This window comes from Branchiostoma floridae, chromosome 18 (genome assembly GCF_000003815.2).
Source record: "Branchiostoma floridae strain S238N-H82 chromosome 18, Bfl_VNyyK, whole genome shotgun sequence".
In the NCBI taxonomy this organism is placed as follows: Eukaryota; Metazoa; Chordata; class Leptocardii; order Amphioxiformes; family Branchiostomatidae; genus Branchiostoma; species Branchiostoma floridae.
In genome coordinates, this window is record NC_049996.1 from 16887862 (window position 1) to 16906211 (window position 18350).

At 46.3% G+C, this 18350-nt stretch overlaps 2 protein-coding genes across 2 annotated transcripts in view; both read left to right on the forward strand.

The window, feature by feature from the left end:
* Positions 1-18350, forward strand: part of LOC118405877 (titin-like) — a gene marked incomplete in the record, with an annotated part of 208106 nt that overhangs the window by 102950 nt on the left and 86806 nt on the right. The window contains 1 exon segment of the mRNA XM_035805692.1: positions 6225-6272. Coding sequence (XP_035661585.1) covers positions 6225-6272 — 48 coding nt within the window.
* LOC118405887 (myosin light chain kinase, smooth muscle-like) lies at positions 8283-10888 on the forward strand. The gene is made up of 3 exons (XM_035805713.1): positions 8283-8568; positions 9209-9907; positions 10424-10888. Exons 1-3 carry the CDS (start codon positions 8457-8459, stop codon positions 10852-10854), a joined length of 1242 nt encoding a protein of 413 aa, XP_035661606.1. The 5' UTR covers positions 8283-8456; the 3' UTR covers positions 10855-10888.

The following is an 18350-nucleotide window of genomic DNA, read 5'->3' on the forward strand; positions in this document are numbered from 1 at the left end:
TATAACGGTGCTTCTTAAACTTAACGGTGCTCCTTTAGACTTAAAGACCTGTCTTGTCGTCTGCAGTACTTTCCTCGGTCCCCTGTCTTCTTTCTCCTTATTGTCTAAACTTTCATCCCTTTCATCAGACTAAAACATTTCCGTAGATGCTACTGACAACTCTCTAGGAATTCTTCTGTCAACATTTCGATGTGGCATTTGAAAATTGCTAAATTGCTGCATAGGAAGACTTTGCAAAATCTCCTTTCTTCCATATTTTGTGTATCTTTCATATTTCTGTTTCGGAAAAGATAAAAGTATAACTTGCATGCGATTTTTGTACTAGTCTATTTCTTGTAAATATTAGTAAACTGACTATATTCTTGAAATTTGAAATTCTGAAAAAAAATACATAAAATAAAGCAAAAGTGACCCAAAAAGTCTCACTTCCATCCCACACCCATCAGCACCCCACGAACCGGAGACAGAAGACAGTGGAGCCGCGCCCGAAATCCTCCGTCCGTGTCGGAACATTCTCACAATGGAAGGGCACACCGTGTACTTCCAGTGTAAGGTCGCGGCCATGCCCTTACCCAAGGTCACATGGTACAAGGATGAAGTGGAGGTCAGAGAGTGCGGGAATGTGACCTTCGAGGAAAGTTGTGTGGACGACAGGACGGTCCTGGTTACCATGGTGATCATGAACGTGAGACCGGGGGACCATGGTTGTTACACGTGTCACGCTGTGAACTCGTTAGGGGAGACTGTCTGTCAGGCTTACTTGGATGTACAGGGGGCTAAGAGGTGACATCGGACTGTTGAGCTAGAGTAGCAGATATTTAAACCTTTCTTAAGCCAGTATTTGAGACGTCGACAAATTGCAAGAGCCAGCATCTTAAACTAAGCAATATCATTAGCAGTATTAAATCTACTATACAGTCATGATTGCAAGTTTAGATTTTGATTTTTAAAGCTATCAGTATTATGTATTATTTTCTTTAAAGCCATTTGATAGGAGAAGACCTGTGGAAAAAGCAGAAGTTAGATACAGTATTAGCACCTGTAATTATTGTGTGTATAATGCAACAAGCAATATATTCAACCGCTCTGTATGTTTAAAGTGTTCTATGCACCAATGTTTGTAGTGATTGACACTATTATGATGATATACTTTGGTTGTTGCCATTCTGCAGTATTTTCTATGTTTACCATCGGGTGTATGTGACTCAGGTATGGATGAATAAAAACCTCACCGATTTCGCTATGGTAGTACTGGCTCTGGCGTCATGTGTGTCTCATTGGTGTGATAATAACTGTGGAGCTGAAATTGCCATGCAAATGAGGAGAGGGGAGGAGAGACTATCTACCGGAAATCCGAAGTGAGGACTGTATTTTCCGCATGCTTTGTTCCTTCACACGGAATCCTTAAACATGTGTCATCTTGGTAAAACGGTTCTTCAAGACAACTAAGAGTTAATGCCTAGCCAATGGTTCGATAATGTCCTTCTGCTGGCTTTGACAGAGCGGCAATGACTCACCTAGTGAGAAAAGTAGCAGAAGGTTTATCGAAACATTTGTAAGTATGAACTCTTGGTTGTGTTGGGGAAACAGTTGACCCAGTGATTTACCAAGGTGATAAAACTATTCACACATCTGTCATCTGGTGTTGCCTAATTAATACAGTCCATGGCCTCTCTCCTTCTGTGGGCATGGCACTTTCTGCTTCTTTCACTGACTCATTCTCAGCCACCTTAACGCATTCGGGCCAGAGCCTCGTTTTTTCTCTTCATCCTCACGACTCAAGGTAATCACCGTCTCCAGAGATCAGAGCATTTTCATGCATTTTCTCACGTGCACAATCAAGGTACATTTGTTTATTTCAACATCTTTCCACTTTTGCGCACTTTCTCGTCTTTCTGTGTACCTCATCTCATGCTTTGTGTGTCGTTTGCCTTTTCTTCCGACCTGTCCTCTTTCCTGATCGCATTTTCCTCCCTTCTTCCTCTTTGCCAGAAAAGACAAGTGTAGATGGTGTAGCACACACGGTCGGCGACGACAGTGGAGAATCTATCACTGAAACGAAAGGAAAGCAGCCAAGAAATCAGAGTAGTGATGAAAAAACTGCAGAAATAGTTGATGTAGAACTGAAAACCGGTGGACTGCAAGATAACGCTTTGACTGGACATCAGGAGGGGGATGTAACGGATGGATTAAAGGAAGTCCTGATTTCTGTAACCGTAAACAGGGAGAGTAAGAGCATCACGCTCGCTCGGGGTGACGATGTTACCACTGTGCAAATAGAGGGGCAAATGACAACACAAAATATTGTCAAACAGCTCGAACAACAAGGGGAAATGTCAAATGTTGCAACTGTGCTTGGTCGATATGTCACGGAAGCATTGGTGGCTGACATTGAGAAGTCAGAGATTACGTTTGAGGTGAAGCTACAGATTCCGGATGCTCCCCAACAGCCACATGTTGCAACTGAGCACGAAAGTGTTAACGTGCATGTGAACAGGGAATCCCATACTGTAGTTATCACTCACGGGGACACGCAAAGGGTTTTACACGTAGAAGGAGAGTTAACGTCACAGAATGTTCAGGCACAGTTACTGAGAGAGGGGGAGGAGCGACAGTTAGTTGCAGCAGTGGCCCAGGCTTTTAGCCAAGCTGCTGCACACGATAAAGAAACATCTGAATTCAACCTTCGGTTCTCAGCACAGGGTATTCCTACTTCCGAGATGGTTCATAAGGAGTCTGGCGTGTCTGATATAGAGATTATGTTGGAGTCAGTCAGCCACGAAGCGAAAGAAAGTGAGAGGTTGGAAGTCGTGACTGAAAGGGAAGACGTGGAAAGCGTAGGTTCCGACAGGCACACTCTGCTCTCCGACAGGTCCGTTTCCATCAGTGACTCCATGACTGACGACCAGTTGTTAGAATCAGGTAGGTCGGAGCCAGCATCACCGATGCCTATGGAAGTACAGGAAGGTGGTCCAGAAGCTTCCCCAGACGTCCCGGGTATAGTCATAAGTCAAGACGTTAGCAAGACAAAGCAGGCAGATGGTAGCCTTAAAGGCGACGTCTCAGAAGGACAGGAAACCGTTAAACCTAAGAAGGTCAAGAAGACGAGATCCTTTGAGAAGAAGGAGAAGAAGAAGAAAAGGGGGGATGGCCCCGTCGCTCCTCGATTCTCAAGCAAACCGAAGAAAGTCAAAATAAAAGAAGGGAAGTCTATCCGCATTGAGGCGGAGTGTGGAGGCAGCCCGGAGCCAGAGATGTGCTGGTTTAAGGCAGGGCGGTTGGTGGAGACACAGAACAGGGTCTCCATCAGTCAGGAGGAGGGCAAGAGTGTGCTGGAGATTCACAAAGTGTCGCTGGATGATGACGCCATCTGGGTGTGCAAGGCCATCAACACTGCAGGACAGGCTGTCTTCAAGGTCGATTTAGAAAGTGAGCTACTTTCTTTACTGACTCAGCTGTCTCTGCGTTTTGTTACTGAAAAGCTGGCTTGCTAAATCAGATTTGGTTAACGAAAAGCTGACTTATTTTAAGTATTGAATTTATCTGGACTTTTTTTAGATGATGACAATTCTTTCTGTCGTTTACAGACTTATAAGAAAATTCTTCTATTAGATCTGTAAAATATCTTATATGCGTTTTCTTTAGTTGACTCTGATGTCTCGTCTGACGAAGACAGCAAGCCGCGGTCAAAACCATCAGTTTCCAAATCAGTCGAACCGACAGGACAAACCTCAAGCCAAGACCGAAAACCGGAGGGACAACCAGCAGACTTCCACCCTGGCGCTCCGGAACCGCCTTCTTCCAAACCAGACGACTTCAAGAAACAGGTGGAGAAGGCGCCGGCCCTGAAGGGCAAGCTTCCCCGCGCTCCCAAACTCATCAAGCAGGCCGCCGTCACCGAGGAACTCGCCAAGATCTCCGAAGAGTCCAGCGGCGTCGACAGCTCTTACGAGTACACCATGACGCCGAAGTTGGAGACGATCCAGGAGTCTCCGAAACTCACTCCTAAACTCTCCCGACCAGCGATGCCGCCGCGCCAGCCTTCTATAAAACCGCCGGTCTTCATACAAGACCTGGACAGCTGCGTGGTTTCAGAAGGCAGCAAAGTGTCGTTTAACGGGGAGGTCATGGGGAACCCACAGCCCGATATCACCTGGCTGTTTAACGACGAAAAGTTGGCCGAAAGTAAAAGACACAAAGCTGTCTACTTTGACGAAGTAGTCAGGTTGACCATACTGCATGTGACAAAGGAAGACCAGGGCGTCTACTCGTGCAAAGCTGTCAACTTCTCGGGAGAAGCTGTCAGCAAAGCACGGCTGACTGTAAAAGGTAGACGCTTATAGAATGTTTTTTTTTCAAGGCTTTATTAGTAAAAAAAATAATACATTTGTCAAAAACAGAGTATCTAAGCTACTATTGAACATGGAGTAATTCGAAGTACTAGTGTCCACTGTCGTATAAGTAAGAGTACCTTTCTTAGACACAATAGGTAATGCGCATGGAAGAAGTATCTTTGTTATAGAATGGTTGTTGACACAATATCTTCAAAATTATTACATAGTCTTGATATTCCTCACGTGTTTACACTTAAGATAAATGCCATCACAACACAGAGTAGGACTTCCTGTACTTATAGCTTAGAGTAGCATGAATTTACATGACGTAGCTTTGGAAATCGTTGACTGACTTAGTTTGTCAGATGCAAGAGACTGCCTAGAATTGTAAACTTTGCCGTGCAAGCTCTGCAGGTATAGCCTGGGTACCATCCGGATAGTAGTTCGCTCCTATGTTCGCTTCTGCTATCCGTCTGGAGACTTGCACATTCAAACCGTTTGGTGGTAAAATCAGTTAATGAGCGAATCAAGGAATGGGTTCTAGAGCGCTGGTTCGATGACAACCGGCCCGCAAGCAGACGGAGGGCTTGTCCGGTGTTGGAACACCGGTTCGAAGGAGCGCTTGAACCCATTCCATAATTCGCTCATATGTGGGGACCAATCAGCGCGTGCTTCCACTTTTTGTACGATTCCAGACGTTGAGATGGTCCGCGTTCCCAGACGGAAACACAGTGAAGCGACTGTTTATAGTGTATAGTGAATGTCAGAGCTAGAAGCGACGGTATATAGTACATAATGAACGCCGGAGCAAACTACTTTCCGGATAGTACCCAGGCTACTGCAGGTATCGGTCTACATAATTTATCAAACTACCATAACACTCAAATGAACGTCGTTATGTATCCATCAGTAATGTTTAGAATGATGTTAATACAATAAGACATTATTCGCTTTGGAGTAAAGTGTTGATACTCAGCCAAACGTTTCTAATCTTGTTGTAATTTAGAAATGATGCGTCCATAGTGGCACCTACATGTATGTTTGATGAGACAATCTGATAGAATAAACACGCCTTTTCCTGCATGGGTACCCTTCCTCTCGTGTGTTCCCCACGTCGTGGTTTTCTTCACTGTAGCTGTGTGTGGTGAAATGTGTGTCCTTGCAATCCCAGAGTCGCATATGGGTCTTGTCCTGGACCAGTCAAAAGCAATCGGGAAATTTGAAATGTCAAAACAAACCGAACAGGTATCTTCAGAGGCTGTTGCTATGGAGACAGAGCGCGTCTCCATGGAGACCAGAGACGGTTCCGCAGCTGATTCTGCGGACGTTGTAGAGAGAGATGTGCAAGGTTATTCTGATGCATGACAAATGATACTGCATGGCTATTCTATGCATGTTTTATACATGAATTCTATACCTTATGTTATGTGTGTGTTTGGGTATCACCATTTTGAAAGTTAAGCAGTTTGAGTCTTAAACGTTGTGGAATGAGATTGATTCATTGACCATATTTTTGAAGGTTGCAAAGTTAACTCTTTACTTTGCATAGAATTTTCCGAAATTCTAACAACTTCAATTATTCAACTTTGTAACCGTATTAAGTCGCCCATTCCCGGTAAAAACAAATAACTTATCCTAAACCATGTTACCACATTTAGGTTTGAAGATGAAATGCTTTAATCCATTACTTCATTGTAGGTACATTTAACTTCCAATCGCTTAATATGTAAGTTTAGCATATTGCAGCCGCTGGTGTGAAGTGTCAATTCACACATCTCACGAATCTACTGACACATTCACCTTGCCAATCCTTATGACGTGTCGTTGCCTTAAGACGTCATTAAAATGTCTTTAAGATGTCTTATCAATCTTCATTTTTGTCTCTGACAGAAATCCCTCCACCTGAGCCGCTGGAACCAATCGAAGAAGTCATCACATGTAAGTCATATTCAGAACATGCACAAAGAATTCAACTAAACTAAAACCTGTGAAAACGCCAAGCATTCTTTTCTGTTTTTTACATCTCAAACTCTCATAACGCAGTAGACCATTATTTGTTGTTTTGCCTCCCATGAACAATTGTGTATTGCTTTTGATTGTTTTCATATCTTCTCTTTACTCATGTATGATGGCTATTGTCATTGTTTACAAGGTTATAGTCATATCCATTTCTTGTTGTATCACACTGTTGTCCATTGTTTACGATTTGTACATTTGTACATTGACTGTTACACATTTCTATCACACTTTACATCTATCATAACTATAACTTCCTTTATTTCAGTCCACGTACAACATAGTATCACACATATAGAGTAGTATCCATTGCTCCCATATGTACCCATTGTTATGTACCTGCTTCATGAAGCTACATGTACTTCCGCATTCCTGTTGTGCGCATTGCCCTTTCCACTTTGATCTTTCACCCTGAGATGACGTGTTTGCGAAATGAAGCAGAGGTGAGTATTCATCAGTCAGTCATCTGAATTTCACTGCACGGAAGGTTCAGTTACTGTCTTCACGTTTGCAACTTATCCTTCAAAGGTCTTCAAAAGTTCCACGCAAACTTGCAGTACAGCTGTCTTTAGTAACTGTCCTATATACAAATGTACCGTATCCAAACTTGCTGCTCGACATATCCCGCTTGTATCTTTCTCTTGCACGCAGTAGTTTCAACCGTAGTTGTCACTAAAGCATGTCGTATTCTTTGCACCATACATATTTGCATAATGCACCAGACGAACCCAACAAAAACGTGTTCTCTACGCCTGTATATGTAAATGCACCAGGTAAACTTCACAGAGATGCACTATACAGCGATTTCAAGAAGACCAGCATGATCTGTGAGCCCATATTTCTTGATTAAGTCAAACCTTCATGCTTAGAAAAATATACATTCCCTCCTTGCAGCTGATTTAGTTGACGGAGAGGCGTCAGAACCAGAGGAGCCGGAAGGCATTCCTCCATACTTCACACAGAAGCCGACCTCCCAAACAGTGGAGGAGGGACAAAACGCTAGGTTCCTCTGCAAACTCGTAGCTGCGCCCACTCCTGAGGTAGGTTTCATTCAATGTTTCGATTTAAAGTTTCTACTGATTTCTTACTCTGATGCAGGAATTTGTGGCAGCAAAACGTTACTTTCTGAACGACTTGTATATTAAAGAGCATTTTCGTGTATTTGCATGTACAGCAGAATAGTGAATGCTGTGCAGAGTTGTTTTGGTCAGCATTACATATAATATTCTCGTTTACTTTGATGGATCAAGAACGGATAAGAATGCATTACCACGATAATGTTGCTAATGGTTAGTAAGTAATCTACATAAATCTGTGAAATAATATGGAAACATTTAGATTTCGTGTACGTTAAACATTTCTCTTTACGGTTGTTCCCTGCAGGTCACGTGGTACCACGGAAACAAGACGGTCAAAGTCGGAGGTCGCTTCGCTATCGAGATCGAAGCTGACGTCCATCATTACGTAGTGACGTTCACAATCAGGGAGACCAACCCAAAGGATGCTGGGAGTTACATCATCACGCTTAGCAACTCGGTTGGAGAGGCGAAGGCGATGGTTTCACTCACGGTCGAACGTAAGGAAAATGTTCCTATTTCTGGATACAGTTTGCTATTTTCAATTTCTTTAAAATGTATGATAATAGGATTTGGGGGTTTCATAGATGCATTTCTTTTTATGCTAATTAGTGATGTTTGCTGTAAACATTGTGTACAAGATAAACCAAAGCTTTCTGTTTTATTTTTATTTCTAATTAAATGACATCTTTTGGTGATCTGTAAACGTTATCTGTAATGTAAACATAGATCAATTATTCACCAACGTATTCATACTTTACATACAGGGCCAAAGAAGGAGGAAAAACCTGACTTCAGGGCCAAACTTAAGACCAAGAGGGTCGAGGACAAGCCGACAGAACCAGAAATACCTCAAGAAATCCCCGCCGCTTTCGTCAAGGTGCCGAAAAACCTCTTCGTCCTGGAGGGAAAGTCCGGGAAGTTTGAATGTAAATTCATCGGAGAACCGCAGCCAAACCTGGCCTGGTTCCGTAACGACGCTCCCCTACCCGAGGACGAGAGATTTCAAGTCGAAATCACCGACTCAGGGATGTGCGTCCTGCACGTAGACAGCATCACGGTAGAGGACGCAGGCTGGTACAAGTGTGTCGTGTCGAACCCTCACGGGGAGCAGTCCTGCTGTGCCAAGCTCATGGTGGAAGGTAGAGACATTTCGGCACTGTGATGTGGACTAACTGTTTGCCATACTAACAAACATGGACATGAGAAGGACTGTAGATAGTTGTGCATGGACCACGGCAGTATTAACACATACGTATTTTGCCTTTTATTGATGTTTAGTACGTTCCTCGTTATATTTGTAGCAAATAACCCGCATACTAACAAGTAATGCTTTCAGCTATACAGTTGTGGCACAGTACAACAGTTTGGTAGGACCACGGCACGAAAACTCATATTTAAGCACGCTTAAACCTAACGTAAAGGATACTTAAATGCACTTTTTGGACGCCTTGCATCATTATATTTACTAACACCGCATGTGGAGAACTCATATTTAATTTCTCGTCCGTTTCTAGAAATGTATGCGATAACTTGTCAGTACCGGTGCAGTGTTATTTTTCACCTAAGAGCTAGATTTCTTTTGTTTCTTCTTATAATTGTGTTTCTTGTTGTAAAATGATCATGAGATACTGCGTTCCACTGGCATGCTGTTGACGCACTGATGTAGATGTTGTGATAATATATATATATATGTTGTGAAAATTGCTGAATCACAGATTTTTAATGTATATATGACATAGGGTCTAGAATGTAGTTATAACAAGTCACTCTGTACTCTAGACAAACCTGAAGTTGTAGAGGAGGCCCCTGCAGTAGAAGAAGACATTCCAACAATAGAAGAGGAATCCCAAGCAGTAGAACAGGAGGAACATGTTAGAACTGAGACCGAGGACGCTTCCATTGTCGGAGAGCTCCGCCAAGCAGCCTTTAAGGTTCGCGAGGAAGAAAGTAAAGTGGAGCTGAAGGTTGATGAGAAGTTGTTAACAGTGCCCCCTAGCGGAGATGCAGCTGAACCCAGCGAGACCCTAACAGAATTGACGGTAGACGAAGGGCTAGACTTGAAACGAGCCAAGTCACCCTTGGTGGAGTTTCCGCACGACAAGGAAAGGACGTTATCTGGGGCATCTGTGGAGAGCCCGGCTCCGGAAGACTTTCTGTCGGCAGAGGAAGGTCCAGAGGAAGATGAGGCCGGCACAAGTCCTCCCGCATTCCTACAAACCATTGAAGATTTCATCGTAGTACCGGGAGCACCGGCCTTGTTCCAGTGTAGTGTCACAGGAAACCCTTCTCCGGAAGTGTCCTGGTTCAAAGATGGCGCAAAAATCGAGCCAGACGACCGCTACTCCATAGAGCGCTCTGACGCAGGTCTGACGTCACTCACCATCCATGACGTCACGGAACAGGACGAGGCGGAGTACACCTGCACAGCGATGAACTCTGCCGGAAGTGCCTTCTGTACGGCAGACATCTACTTCTCAGGTAAATGGCTGCATGTTGTCTCCCTTGTTCTGTTTTCTACGAGCTTGTGTCTGCATCTTTTATCTAAGTGGATTGCTTGCTTGCTTGATATGTATCATGGCAATGATCTTCAGTATGTTACTGTTGATATTCAATTTGATCTTTTGCATCGAGTGCTTAGAATCTATATTTGCTTGCTTCAATTATTACATGCATGTAAATTGCATTGCCACATTGCAGACATGACTTTTCTCAGCATATCGCAAACATTTCTACACTTTGTCAGTTGCTGCTTGTGTACCATGGTAACACTTGTCCAATATGCATGGCATTTCCATTGAATCGCTGATACTTTTACAGCTTGCAAATATGTATCTAAGATTTGCTAAGTTGCCGCATGTGTAGCGCGTTAACGCTTGTTGTTCACGGCTGCGAATGCGGAGTACCGGGCAATGCATGCTGCATGCTGAGACCGTCTTTCCTACCGCTGCTTCCGTCTGAGGATAAAGTCTCAAGCCATCTCTTCTCCACCATCAGAGGAAAGCCGTACCGAGAAGCTCAAGACCAAACTCGAGCAGAAAAGGATCACTAAGCAAGAGATGATCGTCGAGTTCCCCTCAGAATCCGAGGTACCGGAGGAGGAGAAAGATGAAACCGCCGAGCCCGACTCGACCCCGCCCAAGTTCGTCGGCGAAATCATCGACGAGATCGTGCGGGTGGAGGTCGGCGGGACGGCGCGCTTCACCCGTCGGGCGGTGGGGCGACCCAAGCCGCAGCTGATCTGGTACAAGGACGATGTTGAGATCGAGCCCGGAGGCAGGTGCACCATAGAGTACAGTAACGACGGCAGCAGCAGCTTGGTCATCCCGAATGTACGCCCGGAGGACGAGGAGGAGTACATCTGCAGGGCTGTTAACGAGGCCGGCCAGGCGATGTGCTACGCTGATCTCATAGTCGATAGAGGTTAGTTCTACTTCAATAGTGCAAACACCACAGCACTGAAACCACCAGATCCATGCTTTATGGCCTCTTTTTGGTGGAACAGAACTATATGCAGTTAATTGCTATTTGTTTCCCTTGTTGTGCACTGCTGATCTGTAACCGCAGTTTTTCTTCATATTGGTTTCATTTTTGGTCATGTGTATATAATGTAATCTCGATCCTGTATTTATTCAAATAAAGCATAACTCTTTGTGGTCTCTATGTATATATTATATCAAAGGAATTTTCGGTTTTCATTCTAGTTACCCAACAAACAGAAGAACCAGCCTCGCCAAGTTTTGAAATCCCAGTTGCAGACGAAAAAGTCATCGCCCGAGAGATCCTAATGTCAGAGACATCTGGTTTAATCACAGAGAAAGAGCCAGAAGTAGACGGTGTAACAGAGGAAGTCTCTTTCGCCGAAAAAATAGTTGAGGTTGCTCCTGAAGAACCAAAAACTTTGGAGGAGACTCAAGTAAAGGCACAAGAAGACGTTCTCTCCGGAATATTAGTCAAGGAAAGGAAGTCTGAGGAGGGCGAGGAGTCGCCTTCCTCTCATGCCCGCGTACATTTCGCTCCGGGAGAGCTACAGCACCAGCTAGAGAGAGAGCAACAGTTGCGGGTAGGGCTGCTAGAAGGGGTGCCGAGGCGATCGTCTATAGTGTCTGATAGCGGCTACGAAGGAGATGGTGAGGAACCGCCGAAATCGCCACCATTTGAGGCTGTTTTGCCTGTACAGATTGGAGAAGCTGTAACCCAAGCAGACGAAGTACACGTTGTTGACAGCGGAGAGACTGAAACCAAAGAAGTTAAAGTTGGACTTCGCATAGGCGAGCCTGGGAAGAAAATACGAATTCATGTCGAGCCCAAACAGGAGGGCGAGACCTCTGACAGCTTTGAGATTCACAGGGAAGAAGATATCCTGAAAATACACCGGGACGGAAGGGAGCCTCACGTGATCAAAATCGACGGGAAACTGACTGCAGAGGACGTAAGCACGCAGCTGCAGGCAGCGGGAGCGCCGCATGAGGTCGCTTCTGCTGTAGGGCAGTCCATCGTTAGGGCTTTCACCAGCACAGAGGTTCGCACCCGGCCGGGAGTCCTCCGGTTTTTCACCGAGGAAGGCGGCGAAGAAAGGCTCGAATCCGAAGTGAATATCATTCCTGAGGAGCATCCAGAGATCCTCCCAGCAGCTAAGAAGGAAAAGCCAAGACGAGAACCTCCATCTACCGTCAGGGTGAATCGTCTGACAAGAATCGTGACTATAATCCGACAGAACGGAGAGTCACAACAGGTGAAGCTACACGCAGACGTCAGCATGGAAAGTGTGATTAAGACATTCCTGGCTATGGGAGAACGGCGGGAGGTCGCGGCGGGCATTGCCCAGGTGGTCATGAGGGTGATGTCTCCTGACTACGGGGCAGACAGGCCCGAGGAGATCTCCATTCGCTTGCATGCTCAGCCCGCCGGCCGCCCGACGAAAGCCGAGGATACACGAGTTCAACCGACGAGAGCCGAGGAACAGCGAGTGGGCCCGGTTCGACTGGAAACTGACGCCGATCATCTCCAGGAAACCGTGACCGAACAGACGGCTTCGATCACACTGAACAGGAAGGCGAGAACGATCACGGTGTACCGCCAGTCTCGCGCGCCGAAAATTATCAACGTCAACGCCGAGTTGAGCACAGAAACCATCCAGCGCGCACTTCAGGCAGCAGGAGAGCGAGCGGAAGTCGCACTGTCCATCGCACAGGTCGCTGCAAAGACTCTCATGGCGGACACGAGCACGGAGGAGATCACCATACGGCTGAAACCTCAGGTGGTGTCGGAAGGAGGCGTGGTCTCGGAGACTCAGCGTCCCTCTCCAGCCGAGGAGGCCGCTCTGACCATCAGAGTCAACAGGCCAACAGGAATGGTGATGATTTTCCACAACGGCAAGGAAAGGATCCTACAGGTACACGGTGACTTCACACAGGAGAATGTAGAGAACGCGCTGAGAGTGGTGGGCGAGATGAGGGATCTCGCGGAAGCGATTCTGGAGACCCACGCCCGAGCCGTCGCCACGGGTGCAGCAGAAACAGAAATAACGTTTCATCTCAAGCACAAATCTGCGCAGGTGGAAACTCAGCGCCAGGTCATTCAACCAACCCCGTCCGTGGAAGCTACAGTTAAGGTCAATAGGGAGACCAAACTGGTCATAATTACAAGAAATGGAAAAGAACAACGGTTTACCGTCCAAGGAGAACTGACTGCTGAGAACATGAGAAAAGCCTTGTTAGACGCTGGTGAGAGACAAGACGTAGCTTCAGCTGTTTCTCAAACCTTCTCTAAGATCGTTGCCAGTCAGACAAGGGCTACTGAAATAGTTTTTAACGTGAGGCCGCGCGCCCAGCAGGCTCCCAGTGCATCTCTAAAGCCGCTGCGCTTAGAGCTCGCTCCTTCCCCAGCCGAAACAGTCTCAGAGCTAACCGCCGTCATCACCATCAATCGGCAAACCAAGGTGATGACGCTTGTCAAAAACGGGGCTGAGAAGTCCTTCCAGATACAGGGAGAACTCTCCTCGGAAGTCATCAGGAAAATACTGATGGCCGCTGGAGAGAGAGATGAGGTGGCTGCGACTATAGCCCAGACGTACGACAAAGCCGTCGCTAAAGATCCCAACGCCAAAAAGGTTAAGTTTAACCTAAAGCTGAAGGTGCGGGGAGCAGAGAGGAGAGAGCGGGAACCGATCCGACTCCGACTGCAAGTCTCGCCCCGTGAAGTAACGCCGCAGCAGGAGACAACCATCAAAGTCAACAGGAGAGTGAACACTTTGATAGTCCTGCGAGGTGGACAGGAACACTGGGTGAAAATCGGCGAAGTCGTGAACTCAGAAAACATCATCAAAAGTCTTCTTGCTTTTGGAGAGAGACCAGAGATTGCGGAGGCTGTTGCGCAGACTTTTGCCCAGGCAATCGCTAAAGATCCAAACACGATGGAAGTTACCTTTCACTTGAAACCAAAACCGGCAAGAGTGGTGAGTAGCATATCTCAAGAAGAAGCGCAGAAACTAGTTGAGAGGGAAGAAGTCGATGAAAATGTTCAGCTACTTACTGTGCGAGTAAACAGACAAACGAAAGTGATTACAATCCTTCGGCCAGGACAGATGCCAAAAAGCTTCAAAATATTTCTGGTGGAACCCGAAACTGTGGGTGCTAGGCTGTCCACGGAAGGTGAACCGGACGAGATCTGTTCGGCTGTTTCCGACGCCATAGCTCAGGTCTTAGAAGCAGATCCTGATATGAAGACTTCTCCTGAAATCACAATCCACTTGAAGTCTACCCCCGAGCCGCGAAGGCAGAAGAAAGTGCGATTCCATCCTGTTGTGCTTGAGGAAACGTTCATCCCAGGAGAGACCACCATTGCCGTCCACAAGGCGAACAGGACCGTCACGATGCACGTGGAGAAGCTTCCGCCCGTAGCGCGACAGATGGAAGTACCGCTGTCCGCAGAAACCGTTAGAGGAATTCTGCAGGAGTTCAACGTTGAGGACGGCCTGGCCTCTATCATCACTCACTGTGTTGAACAGACGCTGTTAGTGGATGGGGGGTTACCGGAGGTCAATGTCCTCGTACAACCTTTCGGATTGCGGAATGTCCAGCTAGTGGTGACGTACGAGGGTGAGATCCCTGCCGGCTCTGAGTTCCTACAGAGGTTCTACCACGAGGAGGAGATTCCAAAGACGAAGAAGAGACGCGTACACTTCAAGCCGGTCATGATAGAGCACACCACGATTCGCTGCGAGACCAAAATCCGGATTAGCAAAGTGGAGAAGACCGTCACGGTTTACGTTGACGAGTTACCCACGAAAGAAAAGCGGCTCGACATCCCGCTGTCATCCGAGGTTGTTTTTGCAATACTGAAAGAGTTTGATATCGACGAGATGATATCAGCCTTGATAACACAAGTCGCGGAACAGGTGATATTCATTGAAGACGGGTTACCTGAGGTCAGCGTGCTTCTCCAGCCCGTGCCGGCAGGTGGCGCTAAAATGACGGTGACGTTTGAAGGCGCCTTGCGCGAGGGAGCGCAGTTCCTCCAGTCCATGTTCGCCACTCGCGAGCCCACAACAGCAGAACAGGAGACGCGACGCCGGGTCGAACCCCAGGCTGAGATGATCCCACCCTACTTTACGGTCAAACCAAAGCCTTTGACGGTTGACGAAGGTCAGAATGCAGAGTTTTTGTGCGAAGTAGTGGCGTCGCCTGCACCACAGGTAGAGTACCACGTCTTAACTTGCGATTTTATTGTGATTTTTCAAGGCTTTCTCAATGATTTCCAATCCTTCATTGCTGTATGTTTCATTTATTGCTTTGACGTTCTTCACAGATAACGTGGTATCACGGTAACCGACAAGTGAAACCAGGCGGACGCATCACAGTAACAACAACAAACGAAGGGAATCTGTATGTGATAACGCTTCGCATACAGAAGTCTGCAGCGAAGGATTCCGGAAAGTATGTTCTAGAAGTTAGAAACGAAGCAGGGGAGGCAAAAGCCATGATTTCCCTACAAGTGCAAAGTAAGTTTAATCCCTAGTCCCCTTTACATTTGCTGGTTCCAGATTGTTCTCTGATATCATGACATATCTTTACATACGGACATAGTTTCTGTCTCTAGTAAATCATTATTTTCTATCCCTTTCAGAGCCAGTAGTTGAGGAAAAATTAGACTATCAGGTCCCATTGAAAACAGTAAAACCGAAAGCGGAGCAGGAACCAAAACCCAAAGCCAAACAGCAGCCCGCAGCCTTTATCAAAGTGCCCAAGAATTGTACAGTAGTAGAAGGAGAGAACGGTATGTTTGACTGTAAGGTCAGTGGGGAACCTCGGCCCTCGCTAAAATGGTGCAAGGATGACCAGGAACTGAAAGGGGAGAGATACATTGTTGATTACAATCCATCTGGCGTTTGCGTTTTGTACATTCAAGACGTCAAGCCCTCTGACACGGGCTGGTACTCAGTCACAGTTTCCAATGAACTTGGCGAGCAGACCATGCGCGCTAAACTTGCCGTTGAGCTTAAACCCGTTGAGGAAGAACCAACTTCGGAGACTCCTCCTACGACTGAACAGAAGGTTGTTCGGAAGATAAAGTTTCTGCCACTAATGCTGGCGCGCTTTATAATCAAACGAAAGATCACAATCTACATTAGCAGAGTCAAGAAACTTGTGACTGTTCATTTTGAAGGGTCAACTAAAAAGGAAAAATATCTCACGATGTTAGAGCTGACACAAAAGACTTTGATGTCAATTCTTAAAGAATTCAAACTCGAGATGTATCTCGTCTCCGTCGTGACTCAGATTGCAGAACAGATACTGTTCATTGAGAACGGACTTCCGGAAATAACCCTCATCTTTAAACCCTTCCGGACACAGACCCAGCTACAGATGGCATTCGAAGGCGCGATTACTGAAACAACCCACCGGGGAATCTTGAAGATACAGCTACGTCTTCCGACAATGGAGGTAGCTGAAGAAGTTGCTGAAGAAGTTGTTAAAGAAGAGTCTAAGGAGGTAGCCTCCCCTGCCGAAGTGCCGAAAGAGGCAGTGGTAGAGCCGGAACCCGTTGCTCCGCTCGAGCCCGTTGAACAAGAAACAGCAGTAGTTGAGCCCATAGAGTTAGCTGACGTGACGAGTGAAACAGTCGAGTCGCTCCCAGAGGAGCCCGTGGACTTGGACGAAGTGTACTCAGAAGGGCCAGAACCTGAAGACGTCGCCCCCTTCTTTATCGAGAAGCCCAAAGCGATGTCTGTAGAAGAAGGTCAGGATGTAGAGTTTATCTGTAAGATCATGGCTTCACCTACGCCACAGATCACTTGGTACCAAGGCAACAGGGTTCTCAAATCTGGTGGTCGCTTGAAAATCACGACAGAAACAAGCGGCCAGCTATATACCACATCTCTTGTTATAAAGAAGGTAGCGCCCAAAGACTCAGGAAACTTATTGCTGGTAGTATCAAATGATTACGGAGAGGCCAGGGTGATGATTTCTCTTCAGTTGATAACGGTGAAACGAGAGGAGACAGTTGACTTCAGGAAGCAACTTAAGGCAGCCAAACAGGAAAAGGTTACAAAGATAGTCAAAGAAGAAGTCAAACAGGAGAAGGAAATCACCCAGGTAGTCGAGCAAGAAGTAGAACAGGAAAAACCGATTGACGAAGTCAAAAAAGAAGAGAAAGTAGAAGTAAAACCAGACGAAAAAGGTGAGCCTGCTTCATTCGTTAAAGTACCTAAAAACTACAACGCACCGGAGGGAGAGAACGCCATGTTTGACTGTAAGATTATCGGGGACCCTCGCCCTTCTGTTAAATGGTCTAAAGATGATCAGGAGTTAGAAGGAGAGCGGTACACCGTGGACTACAACCCGTCCGGAGTTTGTGTGTTGTACATTCGCGACACCGTCCCATCAGACGCAGGCTGGTATACTTGCACGGTCAGTAATCCTTGTGGAGAACAGTCCATGCGCGCTAAACTAAATCTTATCTTGAAACCTGTGCAGGTTGAACCCCAGACGGCCCAACTTGAGCTGTACTTTCCTTCAGGTGAGACAGTACAAGAAGCAGTCGAAGGGGTTTCGGAAGCAGAGATACTTGTAGAAATTCCGGATGACTTGTTTGTTGAAGAACCAGAAGAATTTGAATCTGCCGAACGCGTTAAAGTACAGACAGCTTCTATGAAAGCTTTAGACTGGGCTGACGTGTCCAGTGAAACAATGGAAGCTCTTCCAGAAGCACCTGTTGACTTAGACGAGGTGTTCTCACAAGGACCAGAACCGGAAGACGTCGCTCCCTTCTTCTTTGAGAAGCCCAAGGCGATGTCTGTCGAAGAAGGCCAAGACGTCGAATTTGTGTGTAATGCCATGGCTTCTCCTGCGCCACAGATCACCTGGTACCAAGGAAACCGGGTCCTGAAGTCTGGGGGACGTCTTAAAATTACCACAGAAACTAGTGGGCAGCTGTATATTACAACTCTTGTGATAAAGAAAGTAGCACCCAAGGACTCCGGAAACTTCCTGTTGGTGATATCAAATGAGCTGGGAGAGGCCAGAGCTATGATGTCTCTTCAGCTCGTCGCTACGAAAAAGGAGGAAACTGTTGACTTCAGAAAACAACTTAAGACTGTCAAACAGGAAAAGGTGAAACAGGTAGTCAAACAGGAACAAATAAAGGAGGAGATCAAAGAAGAAAAATTAGAAGTAAAGCCAGACGAAAAAGCAGAACCTGCCGCATTCGTGAAAGTTCCTAAGAATTACGAAACTCCGGAGGGAGAAACCGGCAAGTTCGACTGTAAGGTTGTCGGCGAACCTCGACCTTTTGTAAGATGGTTTAAGGATGATCTAGAGCTTGAAGAGGAACGTTACACTATAGATTACAGCCCCTCCGGAGTTTGTGAGTTGTCCATCCGTGACACCGTTCCTTCTGACGCAGGTTGGTACACTTGCACGGT

Coding starts and splice junctions, on each gene's coding strand:
- LOC118405887 (XM_035805713.1), top strand. CDS start 8,457: ATGTGCGTCCTGCACGTAGACAGCATCACGGTAGAGGACGCAGGCTGG. Junction 8,569..9,208: donor TGCCAAGCTCATGGTGGAAG/GTAGAGACATTT, acceptor TCTGTACTCTAG/ACAAACCTGAAGTTGTAGAG. Junction 9,908..10,423: donor GGCAGACATCTACTTCTCAG/GTAAATGGCTGC, acceptor CTCCACCATCAG/AGGAAAGCCGTACCGAGAAG.